We start from the raw sequence: 14,907 nt of genomic DNA on the forward strand, positions 1-14,907 counted from the left end.
ATTCCACGCTGCAGCTGAAGGCAAAAGCAATTCAACTCCACGAGTCTGTGATATGTGAGAGACTACTGGTTGGAAGCAAGGTAACACCACTATCTCGACCAGGGGTTCCCGAAATCGAGTTACCCCTCAGCTCGCTTCTCAAAACCCTGGCATGCAGATGAGACTCCCGCTCATGATATCCTGTCTCGTTCCTAGCGGCGCGTCATTTCACTAATATAGGTTAGCTTTCATCCGAGGAAGAAATCAATACTTTTGTCAGTTGGTAATGTCAAAACGACGCTCAAGGGTTTTCACCCCGATGCAACCATATCACCGGTGTCGGGATGATCAGCGTGAAGGTATCCTAGCCAGTGCCCGTAGTTCTGTTTGGGTGAATAATATTTAAGTTCAACGGCACACATCGAGTTTCCTCCTGACCGGGCGAGATATTAAGAGCTATCCCGACAATTTGAGTCCTCGTAAAGTAGGCAGGAAGTTTAGTTCTGCCTTTAGAAACAATGGGCTTTTCTTCAATATCCCGGGCCTTTGGCTTGGGAGCTCTGCTACTCCTGAGCTCTGACCTCATACCACAAGTCAATGGATTGCCAAAAACTCCATGGGCTCAACAGCGGGCCAAGGGGCATGGCAGGAAAGCCCTCAGTCAAGCCATCAACAAGCGCCAGTTCGCCAACAGCTCTGAGCCCGCTGACTGCATCCCTCACAATCCTCTCGACATTGAGGCACCCAAAGAGAACATTTGGAGTGGCCTGACGGGCCCAGAAGCCGCAGGCGTCACCCAATGGCTTTTTGCTCAGAAGGAGCTAAACCTGACTGTCAGCGACAACGCTACAGCGTGGGACAACACAATGTAAGCAATCTCAATGGTATCACACACTTTTTAATCATTTTTAACCGGTTTAATAGTGTCTTGGTAGAGCTTATGCAGCCTAACAAGTCTGATGCGCTGGCCTATATTGACGGAAGCGGTCCCGCGCCAGCCCGCTACGCTCATGTGGTACTTGACTTCCGTGCTTCTGAAGATCCGGAATACCAAGACATTCTCGTTGGCCCTTTACCAGTCATCAATGGCATCACAAAGTGGGAACGTCTTGAGTACCCGTACACCCGCAAGACAAGCGGAAGAGTCCGCAACCTGGACGCCGATGACGATGCCATGCAGGAATGGCTCTACAAAGCTGGCAAGAGCGTCGCTGACATCACCAAGGACCTCTGGAATGCCACGGCCCAGGGACTCGATAACGACACACTGTCGATCTGGGGTATCGACCCATACTACCAGGATGACGGCCGCGTTCAGCGTTGGGACACATTCTGGAGCATCCCCGGCTCCATCTTTGATGTACAGTCCATGTTGCCCATGGGACTATTCTTCATGTCAGATGTCACGGGACGTGACCCTTCCAAATGGTTCATTGAGGGATGGTATTACAACGGTATCTTTTATGAGACTACGGAGGAGTTCCGCAACGCATACTGGAGCGGCAATGTCGAGAAGCTTGGTGGCAACTTCGCCGGTGACTGGTCAGCTACCGATCAGCAGGGCGAGGTCCTCCCCAGAGACACCATGGCTCCTCCGACATCAATTGCTCCCCAGGGCGCTAGGTACTCTGTCGACTCCGCCAGGAAATATGTCGAGTGGATGGGCTGGAGCTTCTACGTCGGCTTCACTCGCGACACGGGAATGGCTCTCTACGACATCAGCTACAAGGGCCAGAGGATCATTTACGAGCTTGGTCTTCAAGAGGCTATGGCTCATTATGCTGGTAAGTTTTCTATCACGAATCACGGAAATTACGAATATCTGACCAGTCCGCAGGAAGCGACCCCACACAGTCTCACGTGGCATACCTCGACAGTTACTACGGCTTCGGTCCTTTTGCATTTGAACTCCTGAAGGGTTACGACTGCCCGTCATATGCGACATACCTAAACACCTCTTTCTACGTGGATGAGACCACGCATACGCATCTGAATAGCATCTGCATGTTCGAGTTCGGAGCCGACTACCCGATAGCTCGACATAGTTCAGCAGAGTATGTAGCAGCCACAAAGAACGTGTACTTCACCATTCGCTCTGTTTCGACCGTCGGCAACTACGATTACATGTTCAGCTACAGCTTCTTCCGTGACGGCAGCGTTGCCGTCGAGGTCCGCGCCTCCGGCTATATCCAGGCCGCGTTCTACGCCAAGAACGACGAATACGGCTTTAAGATTCACGACCAGCTGTCCGGGAGCATGCACGACCACGTGATCAACTTCAAGGCCGACTTTGACATCTTTGGCACCGAAAACACCGTTCAGCGCATGCACCAGGTGCCCACGACCCAGGTATACCCTTGGTCCAAGGGCAAGGCGTTCAACACGATGAAGTTGGAGCGGGAATTTATCGAGAACGAGGACCAGGGCCGTTTCGACTGGAGCTACAACAACCAGGACCAGCTCTTCGTCCTGAACCAGGACGTGAAGAACAGACACGGCGAGCACCGCGCCTACCGTGTGCTCCCCTACACTGGCTCCGCACATTTGACGGTCAAGGATTCGAATATTCTGAAAAACTCGGGCAAGTGGGCCGAGTACGACATGATGGTTTCCAAGCGCAAAGACACGGAACCTCGCAGCAGTCACCCGTACAACAACCAGGATACCGAGAACCCCCCTGTCAATTTCGATGCATTCTTCGACGGAGAGAGTTTGAACCAAACGGACCTTGTCCTTTGGTTCAACCTTGGCATGCACCACGTTCCTCACACTGTAAGTTCGAACAGCAATGCTTCATGGGTCGAACGGATGATACTGACTCGGTCAACAGGGCGACTTGCCTACCACGGTCTTCACCACCGCACACTCTGGGATCCAATTCATGCCTGCCAACTATTTTGATATTGGCCAGAACGTTGAGACGGTCAACATGGTCCGCATCAACTACGCCAACGGCACCACCACCGATGTCATCACTTTTGGAGCCGAGACGGACGCCTGCGCGCTGGACTACGAGCCTACTCAGGTTGATCTGTGGGACTACAAGGGAGATGTCGTTGTTCGAAAGTTCCCTTACTCGCCGGATGACCCATACTACGAGACAGACAGCATCGTCTAAGGGATCTATTTCTCGATTTGACTGAATGATGTCGCTTTTTTGGATATTTTATGAGAAATACGAGGCTATGATGAATCTAATTACAGTATTATTTGATACATATGATAATAACGGACTTGACTCATGCATAATTATGCTGATGTCTAATTAGTATAACGTCCATGATCTCTGTTGCCGCCGACGTTCCGGCGCCAAAAGGTCGTTCGCGTATGCATCCAGGCCATGGTTGAAGTGAAGTCAGATTCGGCAGTTGCTCTGCATTATCAGGTATTCTATACTGCATTAAGATATTGAGATCTGGCATAGGTCAGAGGTGCCCCGTATCGGGTTCTACGTATCTTGATATTACATACATATGTATCGGGTGAACTGCACTAGACTGCTGATGGGGGTTTAGAGCGACTATATCCATCAATAGAGTCATATTGATTCTAGGCTCTATGGCCAATTACCTGATGGGTACAGCTTACAGCCACACTCGTGAAATGGGCCACGGAGCTCTGTCGTCCTAGAGTTGGCAAGACTAAGGCATGGCCGGACTATACAGACGAATTACAACCGCAATGACCCAATCACATTTTATGTTGCCCTGTTTCTCTGATGACCAGCTGTGGATTCTTTAGGCTATAGCCAACTGATCACGGAACTGAAATTGCTGTACAAATCGGCAATACTAGCTGTACATGGTCCTGGTCCAATTGCCATGGCGAGCAGTACTTGTAGATTCTACCGGGTCAATCTGCTACCAGACTCTGTTGTTATGCGTTCAGGAAGGTCTCTTGGCATTGGATGACCCGGACAAAGCAGATGTCACGAGTTTGAGCACACAGCAGGTTATAGGAGAAGTGGGGTTGGAGATGTCCAAGTTCAGTAAATACTGTCGGGCAGTATAGCTGCTATACCTTGACTAAAGGTGAAACACCTGCTGAGTGGCACATGACAGAGCTGCTCTTATGAGCCTCTAGTCATGAAGTTCTCGTGCTACTAGACACATGGGCGAGAGGCTTCAACATCTGACGCCCCTTTCACAGCGGCCGCCCCTGCTGCTCACGCTTTAATGGTTCCCGTGAAGCGCAGCGGCCCTCCTCCACCGGGCGACCTGGAGTCGCCAATCCTAATGTCAATAGATGACGTCCACAGCTCCCCAATGCCGTGCTTGCCGTGATCGGTGGAAGTGGACCCGGCCCACTGGCTGTTTCCCGTTTCGCTTAGATAGCAAAACTTGATGAGTTGCGCACTAGAGTGTTTCTGCGTGCCCCAAGAACAAAATGAACAAACAAATAAGAAATACACACATAGATAGATAGTCATTGAAGTGTTTAAATGAAACCTGGGACTATGCCTACATGTTGATTATTCAATTTAAGCTAGACTAGCTACAAGCTACAAGTGAAAAAACGGAAAACTGAAACCCCGTTAATTGGCGACAATTCAAACCAAAGCAGGCGGCGGAAACATCCAAATGTCAAAAGAAGCCACCGCCTCGCGGGCGGAAGCTAACAGCCCTGCCGAACCTGTTTAACGCTACCTCCGAGCCGGCGCCCACGATGTATGAGCAGCGGTCCAGCTGCTCGCGGGTCTCGAAGCCGACTGGCCACTGGATTTCCATATCCTCCCTCTTCTGGGTCTTGGGCCTCCCGTCCCTGATGCGCAGCTTTTCGAAGAAGACATAAGCGGCGTAGAAGACGCTGCTCGTGTTGCCGGCGACCGGGCCCTCCCTTCTCAGGAAGTTGTCGAGCAGGTTCGGCGCGATCTTGTGCGTCGAGCCGGGGGGGTAAGCGGCCTTGACGAGAGCGCGCAAGAAGGCGGCCTTGGTGACGCCGTCCCGGCGGAGCTGGCGGCGGATCTTGGTGCGCACGTCGTCGCAGGTGTCAAAGATGGGGACGCTCATGTCCTCGTCGCCGTTGAGGTGGATGCCAGAGAGGTCCGGGAGTGGGCCCAGGTCGTCGACCTTCTTGGTCGCCTTATTTTTTTTGGGAGCCGGTTCCGCGGTGGCGGTGGCGGTGGCAGCGGCGCCGGCGTCACCATTGGCGGCGTCTGACTTGCGCTTGCGGGACCTGGAGGCTGGCGGCTTCCCAGCGGGCTGGATGAGTGTCGCGGTGTTAGTGTTGATGTCACACACTGGTGCAAGAACACAGTCTCAGGCACAACGCAGATGGATGCACGATGTGCCCAATCGAGGACCACTTTGAAGCGTTCCGACTTACCTTGGCGCTGCTGGGAGCCCCGACGCGGTTCGAGTCGGTCTCGCTAAGCGGCGTGGGGGCAGCGGCGACAGCTTCAGCAGGCATTTCTTCTTTTTCCTTTTTTTTTTTTTTGGGATGTGATTTATTCTGACACGGATGCAATTGGGGACGGAAGCGGGTCCAGTGCAGTGGGCTGAAGTTGGTCTTTCCTTTCGGATGTTGTCCGTGGAACAAACAGGTCACGAAGAAGCGATTCTATTACAAGAAGCTCCGCTGCACTGCGGAATAGGGTAACTAGAGTCTGAGGTGCGAGCGGGGTTATTAATGGGCTGAGATGAGGGATACCCGTGCGTTAGAGTGGGGCCACACAACACACTTCTCGAGGTAACGACGAGTCTGGTGTGTGGGCCCGTGCCACTCTAGCGGACGAGTAAGAGACGAGACGAGATATGTCGTCATTGGTCGTCATTACAGTGACAGGCACGGACCAGGGATTGTATAGACGGACGACATTGGAGAGAGACATGGAGGCACCTTTTGTTTTTTTCTTTCTTTTTTTCTTCTCTTGCTCCTTGCAACGCCATTGAGGAAAATCACTACTTTGGTTGTGCAGGTACGGAAGGTTCGATCAACATGGCTACGCGGGGCAGAAGATGCTAGAAACATGGCGAGTTGGCCTGATAAGGTAGCTTGGCTAGGCAAGGGAGTTGGGAAGAAAGAATGGAAAGAATAATGGGAAAAGGGGCATAGGATAGCACGGCATGGTGGTCATGTAGCGTTGGGAGGCTTCATCTAAATTAATTAGACTGGATGGGGTACTTTCTGACAGCTATTGCCAAGAGTTGATGAGTTGTGATTTCCCTCGATGAGAATGTGCCAACCACACAAGTCGGCAGGAGGCATCAGCGGCAGGAGTACTACTATGTACATAAGGAAGGCAAGCAGGTACGTATTACTCCGCACCTCGACGACCTCGACGGCGTTTCAGGCTGTACAAGTTTGGGCCAAGGGGCTGTTGACCTGCACCTGGCGATTGCATTGCATTGCATTGCATTGCAGGCAGGCGCCGGCTAATTCTCCCATCCTTCTCAGAGATCGGGCGGGTGAGGTAAGCAGCGCCGGTTGGAACTTCCGAACCGCGCAGCACAAACACCTGTAGACGGTACCAACATTAATTACAGGCAGTAGGTACTTACCTACTCGGAGTAACTTTACTCGGTAAAACGTACTGCTTTCCTAACCGCCAGCGGCCATACGTGTCTCCCCCTGGCGAACCCATGACGACGCCTAAGGTAGGTAGCTACAGGTACGAGCATCTAGCCTAAAAGGTGCCATTTATGTGCATGTTTGTTGACCGGCAAATGCCGTCGGGCCCTTGGGAAGCAGCTTTTCCCTATACCGACACCTAAGCCATACTTCACACCAAGCCCCTGGGACAAGGAGGCGATCCACTCCTCCTTCGTCAAGATGTTCGTAGCGCGCCTGCTTACGTGTGTACATTACCTAGACTTATGAGCTCCTCGCCCTTGGCCACCACACCACCCACATGCCACTCAACACGGGCCGAGGGCACACATTTTTACACGCCCCGGACCCGGTCTGGCTTTGCAGAGTCCCGGATAGATTGCATATGCCTACGTCTGACGATGCGTTGGCGGACGTCCGCCCACCGTCGACCGACATGGTCGTGACCAATGTCAAGACCGTACCTGCATTGGCGACAGCTGATCCATCTTCCGTACACAGACGAACCCACACGAGCCCGTATCGAGACGTCGTCAAGCCTCAAGTCGGGTCGGGTCTTTGCCCAAATTGCGTAATCCAACAACCGGGACCCGCTCCTTTACAACTGCGTACGAAGGAACGTCTAGACACTGTCACCGCTGCGGGCCACGCACCCTTGAGGACTTAATTTTTGGTTGCTACAATTGCGAAATGGCTTCTACTGCGTGAGGCTCCTCATTGGTCTTGGACCCCAATCTGTAGGTCTCCAATCAATCCGGTGTGCATTGCCGCCGTTCGAGCCTGTCTAGATCTTGACACTGCGGCCAACCGGGCATACCAGGCATCCGTCATCTGCACTTGAACAGAAGGAAATGTGAGCGTACAAGCGCACAAGGCCTGCACCCCTACAACGTGGGCTGCCTTTCCGTCGTTTCTTCCGCTGCTATCTTTCGAACTCGCAGCCACCTATGTTTGAATTAATTCTTGTTGCCATGGCCGTCGCTCCTGTACTCCGAGTTGCTCGGTTGCCTTAAACTGGTCCGTCTATTTACTATTATCAAGTCCGATAAATCACCAAGGCCAATCTTGAGCTGATCTGCACCGGATCTTCCTGAGAAATGCTACAATGATCGCCCAACTCGCACCGCACAAGCGGGCTGCTACCGCTTTTGCGCCTCTGACGGCGCTACCAGGCTCGGCGGCTTAGCCCCCACCCAACACTGCATGCACTGCGCGGGATGCAACCTCCACCACCTTCATTTATGCTGAAACCACTTATTCTCGTCTTGAGTGCTCGGCACAGCCATGATTCCCACCTTTCCTTCTTTCTTCCCACCTATGGGCACCGTTCCAGTCCCGATAGGTTCTCTTCGCTCTCTGATTTTTTTGTTCTTTCTCTTTTCTCGGTTCGGGATCCCGAATCAACAGGCGGGGCACATGGCGGCTCCACGCCCCCTCCCCCCCGTTTCTTGATGCAAGGAGAGGCGCCTCCTGCTTCGACGTCGAGTCTCGCCGGAAACCTCTTAACCACAACTCCAACCATGAACTCGTCGAATCTGGTGCCCATCCCTGCGCCTGTCGGCGGCCCGGTCAATCTGGCAAGCTTGGATTCCGTCTGGCCAATGATTGACACGTGGGCATAGTGGATATGGCCGCCCCTTGCTTTCCTCCGTGATGGACGAGGATGGAGCCGCAGCAGTCCTAGCATCAATATGGGATGGGCGGCCGTTGGCGCCATGTCTAATGTGTCGTCGAAATTGCTCTGCATCCACGTACGTTAGGCTAACGCCGGTACACAACGGCCGGACCCCTCGCTCAATCCGTAGTCCATCTCGAGATATAAGACTCCCTCCTCCTCATCGTTGCTTGCCGTTCCGTCCTCTCCATCCCACAGGCTTTTCCGCAGCTTTCCATTCCCACATTCTTTTCCGCTTTTCGGCACCTTCCTTTCATTTGATACAATTCACTCTCTTCTTCATTGATTGAAGTTCAACTATACGGCTTGACGTCATATCCTTATCTCGCGACCAGAACCCAATCCCAATCACTCAAACCAACCACCAACTTTTGGAAAGTTTATCTGCAAACATGTCTTCCTTCAAGAGCTCCGTTGTCCTTTCCGCCCTCGCTGGGGCTGTCTCCGTCATGGCTCACGGCCACGTCGTCTCCTTCACCGACGGCTCACAGCAGTTCTCCGGCTACGACGTCACCAAGATGGCCTACATGAATCCTGCCCCCGACGTCTACGGTTGGTCCGAAACCGCCACCGACAACGGTTTCGTCGCTCCCTCCGCCTACACCAACCCCGACATCATCTGCCACCGCGGCTCCAAGAACGCTGCCTTGACCGCCAAGGTTGCCGCTGGTGACAAGCTCACCGTCTTCTGGGACACCTGGCCCCAATCCCACGTCGGCCCCATCATCGACTACCTCGCCCCCTGCGGCGATAACTGCGCCACTGTTGACAAGAGCTCCCTCGAGTTCTTCAAGATCCAGGAGGCCGGCCTCAGCAGTGGCAAGTGGCCTACTGACGAGCTCATTGCCAACAACAACTCGTGGACTGTCACCGTTCCCACCTCCCTGAAGCCCGGCAAGTACGTCTGGCGTCACGAGATCATCGCCCTCCACTCCGCTAGACAGGAGGACGGTGCCCAGAACTACCCCCAGTGCCTCAACATCGAGGTCACTGGCTCCGGCTCTGAGCAACCCGCCGGTGTCAAGGGCACCGCCCTCTACACCCCCAAGGATGCCGGTATTCTCGTCTCTGTCTACAACAACCTGTCCAAGTACCAGATTCCCGGCCCCGCGCTGCCCGCTGCCTTCGGTGGCTCCGGTTCCGGTTCCGGCTCTGGTTCTGGCTCATCTCCCGCTCCTACCACCACTGCTGCTCCTGTTGCCAGTGCTCCTGCTGCCACCAAGCCTGCTGCCACCAGTGCCGCTGCCCAGCAGCCTGCTCCAACTGGTGGCGTCACCAAGCCCAGCTGCGAGGAGAAGCGCCGCCGCCGTCTGGCCCGTCGCCAGCACGCCCGTGACATTGTCCACCGCGCTTAAGCCACTCACGTCAAACTGGGGGGGCGAAAGTTTGAGTGAACCCCAGCGTCCCCATTAGCAATGGGGAAGCTCGAAGTGAAAACGCAAGGCACATGAAGACATGGTTGCTTTGGACTCTTCTCAACTGTATATATTTCATGGTGGTTTGTTTTTGTACATTACAAATGCGGGTTTGGCGGATAAAGATTTCACTATCCACCCAGCTGCTCACGGCTGAGCCGTCAGTATACTAGACCAATGGAAAGGGCGGTCCTAAAAATGGTCCCGCTGATTACGCCGACTCTCTTCTGCTCAATCGATTTCCATGAATCTGACTCGTGTCTTTCCCTCGCAAGTTTGTAAACAATGTTTTGTTGATCAGTTGAGTGAACCCAAACACCGGAGGTTTACCAACAGCTGGTCGCCGGATCAGCAGTTGACTCCACTTCCCGAAACAGCGGCCGGTCCCTGTCCCTGTGCTCCCCCCGTGCTCCCCCCCTCCTATATCCAAATTGCTAGGTAGCGTGTGCTATAACAGGGATTCATGAGAAAAAGGGGCAAGTCCAGTCGGCTGATCATGCTTTCTGTACGTACACTGTGGTAAGCGGGCACGGCACCCGATCGTGTCCGTGCGTGTAGCGGCCGTTGCCGAGGGGCATTCTTTCCTTCTTCGTCTGATGCATAAATGCATGCATGCATGACCTTCTCGATGATGGTCATCTACGAGGCAAATTGCGTCTTAGTGACGACACAGGTTGAAACCAGCTTGCTTGCTACAAGGCTGCGCGGGAAGCCGTCTGACGCCGCTCTCCTGCCTGACATATCTTCTACCGTCGCTAGGTTCAGGCTTAGCCTGTAAAGAAGAGAGACTCAAAATGCTAGCGGAAACGTATGCATCTGACATTGCGGCTCTTCAGGTTCAGAGTAAGCTCGTCCGGTGAATTGAACTCTGCTGTTTTTCTGTGGGCAAAGTGAATATTCTGTGTTTGCGGACAAGCAGTCAGGACGGTGAAGCCTTGCTCGATTATTTCTTAGGAGTAAACGAGCTAAAGATCCGCTGCAAAGCGAGCGCATGGTGAACTGGTTGAACCTGGCTACCCAGGTCTTTTTTCCCTTCCGGTAGATGGACTTGTCAAGATCACTTAGGCAGGCGCACCTGGAGTCTAGTGCATCTGCACTGCACGTGAACAATGATCGTTTGCGCCACAAGCATGCAGTGCATCAGCCACAGGAACCTCGGGCTGAGCCACGGCAACCACTTTCCCGGCTCCCACGGCGCCACGGCGCCACGCCCACCCCACCGTCCATTGATGTCGGCCGACGGTCCCGCAGCGGCAATTGGCTCGCTCGCAAAACGATGTCGCTTATCGCCCGGCACAAGACTTGGAGGGAAAGGTTGCATGCTTCTCTTTTAATCATCGGTACTGGCCAATCTTACAGCACAGCCCACCAATTGTGGAGGGGGCGGTTTGATCGATTCTGAGAAGCGGCAGGTGGAAATGCAAGATTTCTCTTCTACGTAACTTTGCCGATACTTCTTTTGGGCTGGTTGGTGTAAGTCCGGGGAGGGACGGGGGGATGTGGTTGCATTCGCGTACTCCCATGCTAGAAGAGACTCCTTTCCCATCCAACTGCCATTCGACCATTTTCTGGAGGTCCTAGTCGCATGGACCGGATAAGCTCAACGGCCGGCTTGCGTTTTCCAAGCACGCGTAAATGGCACTGCAGCCGGGCGCGCACTCTCGAGCGAGGAGGAGGACGAGGATCTGCCGGGTCCGAAACCCCCCACCCCGCGCCAAGATAAGCCCTAAGGCACCTTGAAATGAGATGTCTAACTTTTTCGAGTCATTGTGCGAGGCGTCACGTCTAATACTTCGTTGCGCGAGGTCGAGTTATCAGGCAGAGGGGGGAAGGCGGCAGCATTGAAGCCAGGTAAGTACAAGGTAAGTGCCAATAGAGGGAGGATGGGGGAGGTGGGCTGCGTCAATCAGATGAGAGTCGGAGTTTTTGAAGCTTCCCCGCAAAACTAAGCTGCACGATGTGCGACGGCATTTCTGCATCGAGTCAGAAAAAGACAATTCCAGCATCCCGGAACCGTTGTCTTATCAGAGGGCTACGCAGACTGAGAATCGGCGTCCTCTCCAACAGTAATGTCGGGTTGTGGCGAGGCCTCTGAGCGAAGGTAGTAGGGACGAGATAAGAGTTTGATGGGCTGCCGTTACATCTTTCTTATCTCTTGGCGGGTCCCCGGCACACTCCCGTCCTGCTACTCCTTATCATTGATGGTCTGGGACCACTTACCACGCGTGCCAGATCCAAAGACAGCCAGTGAGGTGAGGGAACGAGATTATTCAATGGCATTGCCTAACAGCACTTGGGGGGTTACAGGGGTTTCTTTGATCGATGCCGCTGCTGCATGTCTCTGAATACCACCATAAAGCTTGTCCTGTATATTCATGGTGTCCATCTGCCCAGATATCGGCGACTATGCCTCATGGTTGGGTGTGCAGGACAGGCGCGATGTATGGTGCTACAAGTGGCGTATGGTAGCCCCTGCATTGCAGATGGTTATCGACGATAGCAAAAGAAGAAACAATGTTGTGTAGTTATTATATGGTGGCCCTTCCCCATCCCCTCGGTGTCCGTCGAGCGCACATTTTTCCTGCTGTAGTGGATTTGCTGGTTTTTGTGATACCCCTTTTTTCTTGTCCCATGTTTCTTTTGCTTCTGACTTCACTCACCTAGCCATCGACAAACATAGCAGAGGGGAGCCCTCGACTACGATGGCCGACTCGATTAAGGAAAAGGAGACAACGGTCTCCCCGCCGACGCCCCATGAGAACGGCATTGGGAAAACGACACAGGAGGTCACCCTTACGAAGGATGGCTTTAGCGTTCACCCCCAGCCCGTCTCCGGGGACGCCATGGACCCTCTCAATTGGTCGTCCTTCCAGAAGCACACGATTCTGGCCATCGTCATGGCGTTGTACGTTGTCTTGGACGCAACGTGACTGGCCAAGAACCGATACTGACTACTATAAACGACGCAGATATTTCATGTTCACTTACATCACGACGACAACGGTGCCCTCCTTTCCCGAGCTCCAGGAGCAATACTCCCTCACCCTCGAGATGGTGAACTGGACCGTCGCCATCCCGGCTCTCGGACTCGCCGTCGGGCCTCTGCTCTGGTCCTCCCCGGCCGACATTATCGGCCGCCGCCCCATCTTTATCGCCGGCACAGTCGTCGCCTTCGCCGCCACGATCGGCGCCGCCAAGGCCCCCTCGTACGGCGGGTACATGGCCGCCCGCCTCTTCCAGGGCCTGGGCGTGAGCCCCGCCGCCACCGTTGGGCTGGCCATCATCAACGACATGTTCTTCGAGCACGAGCGCGGGCAAAAGATAGGGCTGTGGGTCCTGGCCATTGACCTGGGCCTGCTCGCGGGGCCCCTGATCGGCGGGTTCGTGGACCTGGTCGACCACTACTGGATCCAGTGGCTGACAGCCATCCTGTTCGCCGTCATCCTGGCGGCCGAGCTGGCTTTCCTGCCCGAGACGCTGTACCCGCGAGACTACATGCTTTCTAGGACGAGCGGCGTCGTCCTCACCACGGGGGCTGTGGACGAGAAGGCCGTCGCGGCGGACACGGCGACGCCAGAGGCCGTGGAGGTTTCAAGGACAAAGAGCCTGCCGTTTCTGAACGTGAAGCCGCTGCCGGCGATGAAGCACCCCAAGGCGTGGGACTCGATTGTCCGGTTTGGGAAGCTGTTCAAGTACCCGGTGGTACCCATCGCGACGGGCGTCTACTGCTTCGGATGGTACTGGTGGGTTCTGTCGGTCATCACGATGATTCCGGTGGCGTACATCGACTACTCTCCGCAGACTCAGGGGTAAGTCGGTTCTGGCCGCGCTTAGGCACTGTAACGACACGGGGATACTGACGGTTCCGGTAGCCTCTTCTTCATCGGTCTGATTGTGGGAACGCTCGTGTCCGAAATCTTCTTCTCCGGGAAGCTGAGCGACTGGCTTGTCGTCAAGCTCGCGACGGGCAACGGCGGTGTCAAGACTGCCGAGATGCGTCTGTGGCTGGCGTACCCGGCGGCTCTGCTGACGGCCATCGGCCTCATTATCTGGGGTGTCAGCATCGACAAGGCCTACCACTGGATAGTCGGACAAGTAGCTTTTGCGCTCTGTAAGTTCTCTCTCTCTCTCTCTCTCTCTCTCGCCCGCTTCAACCAGAGATATCTAGAGCTGCTCTAATCCCGGATTTGACAGTCGGTGCCGGTATCCAGATGGGCAACACGGCGATTTGCTCGTACATCGTCGACGCCTATCCCCTTCAGAGCATGGCCGTCATCACCTTCTACGCCGTGCTGCTCAACTTCGGCGCCTTTATCGACCCCTTCTTCATCGCGCCCTGGGTCACAAACGTGGGCTACACTTGGACGTTCGCGGGGCATGGCATCATCACAGTCATCTTCTGCATCCCTGCGCTGGGGCTGCTGCATCGCTTTGGTGGCGCAATGAGGCAAAGGGCCGGGGAGCCCGACTGGGTAAACCCGGAGTACGATCACGACATCGTCAGGGAGTCATGAAGTTGGGGTTTCAAGGTGCTTTACTGGCCGGCGTTACCGTAGCAAAACATGGAAATTGGAGTTTGGTGGCGTAGGATGTTGCGTGAGGCTAGGCGGGCGGACCGAAAGAAAATTCCCCTAGCCTATATGACAGAAAAATTTGAGATGATATGCCATGTTGATCTCGGCTACATATCACATCCGACGGGGTGACACTGAAAGATGGGCCTATCTGGTGCGTAAAGATCTGGTATTGTCTTCTTGGTCTGAGCTGTTTCTCTCCACTTGAAATTACTCCATCAACTGCCATATCCTTCATTCGAGTACTTGGTCGGAAGCGCTGGAGAGGGACTAGGTGACGAGGAATGCAAGCGTGAATAGACTCGTTTAGTTCAAATTCAATAATACAATAACAGTCGGGAAAACACAAGTGTAACACCCAATGCTCAACACGTTAATTTATGTTCATTGGCATCTGACAGACATCAATATATCCACAACTCTAATAGCTCAATGACGTGTCAAATGTTGCCTATCGTTTCCTATGACATGCAGCCCGGTCCCACATATGTATGTCCCTTGCCCGGTTCCTCATCCGCCACGCCGCCCATGTCCTCAATGGTCCGCATAACCCACAAGCGTCAGCTTTCAAGCAGTTTATACACATACAGAGTCGACAAATTATCCACCATAACATAAATGCCTATCTCCAACGTGCGCTCGAGGTGTTCGCGCGAGTGGGATGACCCACTGAGGAATATGCTGTTAGATAACGCTTTCTCGAAACAGTCAATCA

General features: G+C 54.0%; 5 protein-coding genes across 5 annotated transcripts; 4 read left to right on the top strand and 1 right to left on the bottom strand.

Annotated features, from left to right (window-relative positions):
* Positions 1-497: 497 nt before the first annotated feature.
* Positions 498-3,097, top strand: LY79DRAFT_519817 (copper amine oxidase; the record flags this gene model as incomplete). Its single annotated transcript, XM_060555176.1, has 4 exons — positions 498-847; positions 904-1,763; positions 1,817-2,751; positions 2,810-3,097. 4 exons carry the CDS (start codon positions 498-500, stop codon positions 3,095-3,097), a joined length of 2,433 nt encoding a protein of 810 aa, XP_060411943.1.
* A 1,327-nt stretch (positions 3,098-4,424) lies between these two features.
* LY79DRAFT_560309 (uncharacterized protein) lies at positions 4,425-5,567 on the bottom strand. The gene is made up of 2 exons (XM_060558318.1): positions 5,305-5,567; positions 4,425-5,180 (listed from the first exon to the last, which is right to left on the bottom strand). The coding sequence occupies exons 1-2, from the start codon at positions 5,386-5,388 to the stop codon at positions 4,563-4,565; spliced, it is 702 nt and encodes a 233-aa protein (XP_060411944.1). The 5' UTR covers positions 5,389-5,567; the 3' UTR covers positions 4,425-4,562.
* A 638-nt stretch (positions 5,568-6,205) lies between these two features.
* Positions 6,206-7,466, top strand: LY79DRAFT_691589 (uncharacterized protein; the record flags this gene model as incomplete). The annotated part of the gene is made up of 4 exons (XM_060564750.1): positions 6,206-6,228; positions 6,343-6,391; positions 6,465-6,575; positions 6,791-7,466. 4 exons carry the CDS (start codon positions 6,206-6,208, stop codon positions 7,193-7,195), a joined length of 588 nt encoding a protein of 195 aa, XP_060411945.1. The 3' UTR covers positions 7,196-7,466.
* Positions 7,467-8,595: 1,129 nt separating this feature from the next.
* On the top strand, positions 8,596-9,558 carry LY79DRAFT_591899 (family 61 glycosyl hydrolase; the record flags this gene model as incomplete). The annotated part of the gene is made up of 2 exons (XM_060561348.1): positions 8,596-9,399; positions 9,427-9,558. The coding sequence occupies 2 exons, from the start codon at positions 8,596-8,598 to the stop codon at positions 9,556-9,558; spliced, it is 936 nt and encodes a 311-aa protein (XP_060411946.1).
* A 2,633-nt stretch (positions 9,559-12,191) lies between these two features.
* LY79DRAFT_651253 (major facilitator superfamily transporter) lies at positions 12,192-14,531 on the top strand. Its single transcript, XM_060562557.1, has 4 exons — positions 12,192-12,523; positions 12,588-13,427; positions 13,491-13,729; positions 13,813-14,531. The coding sequence occupies exons 1-4, from the start codon at positions 12,321-12,323 to the stop codon at positions 14,130-14,132; spliced, it is 1,602 nt and encodes a 533-aa protein (XP_060411947.1). The 5' UTR covers positions 12,192-12,320; the 3' UTR covers positions 14,133-14,531.
* Positions 14,532-14,907: the final 376 nt, after the last annotated feature.

This window comes from Colletotrichum navitas, assembly GCF_030913465.1.
Source record: "Colletotrichum navitas strain CBS 125086 chromosome Unknown LY79scaffold_50, whole genome shotgun sequence".
Lineage (NCBI taxonomy): Eukaryota > Fungi > Ascomycota > Sordariomycetes > Glomerellales > Glomerellaceae > Colletotrichum > Colletotrichum navitas.

What these genes read in the sequence shown, in the direction of transcription:
- LY79DRAFT_560309 (XM_060558318.1), bottom strand. Translation starts at nt 5,388, where the DNA reads ATGCCTGCTGAAGCTGTCGCCGCTGCCCCCACGCCGCTTAGCGAGACC. An exon ending in GGGCTCCCAGCAGCGCCAAG is followed by an intron (nt 5,181 to 5,304) that starts GTAAGTCGGAAC and finishes ACACTCATCCAG; the next exon opens with CCCGCTGGGAAGCCGCCAGC.
- LY79DRAFT_651253 (XM_060562557.1), top strand. Translation starts at nt 12,321, where the DNA reads ATGGCCGACTCGATTAAGGAAAAGGAGACAACGGTCTCCCCGCCGACG. An exon ending in CTGGCCATCGTCATGGCGTT is followed by an intron (nt 12,524 to 12,587) that starts GTACGTTGTCTT and finishes TAAACGACGCAG; the next exon opens with ATATTTCATGTTCACTTACA. An exon ending in ACAAGTAGCTTTTGCGCTCT is followed by an intron (nt 13,730 to 13,812) that starts GTAAGTTCTCTC and finishes CGGATTTGACAG; the next exon opens with TCGGTGCCGGTATCCAGATG.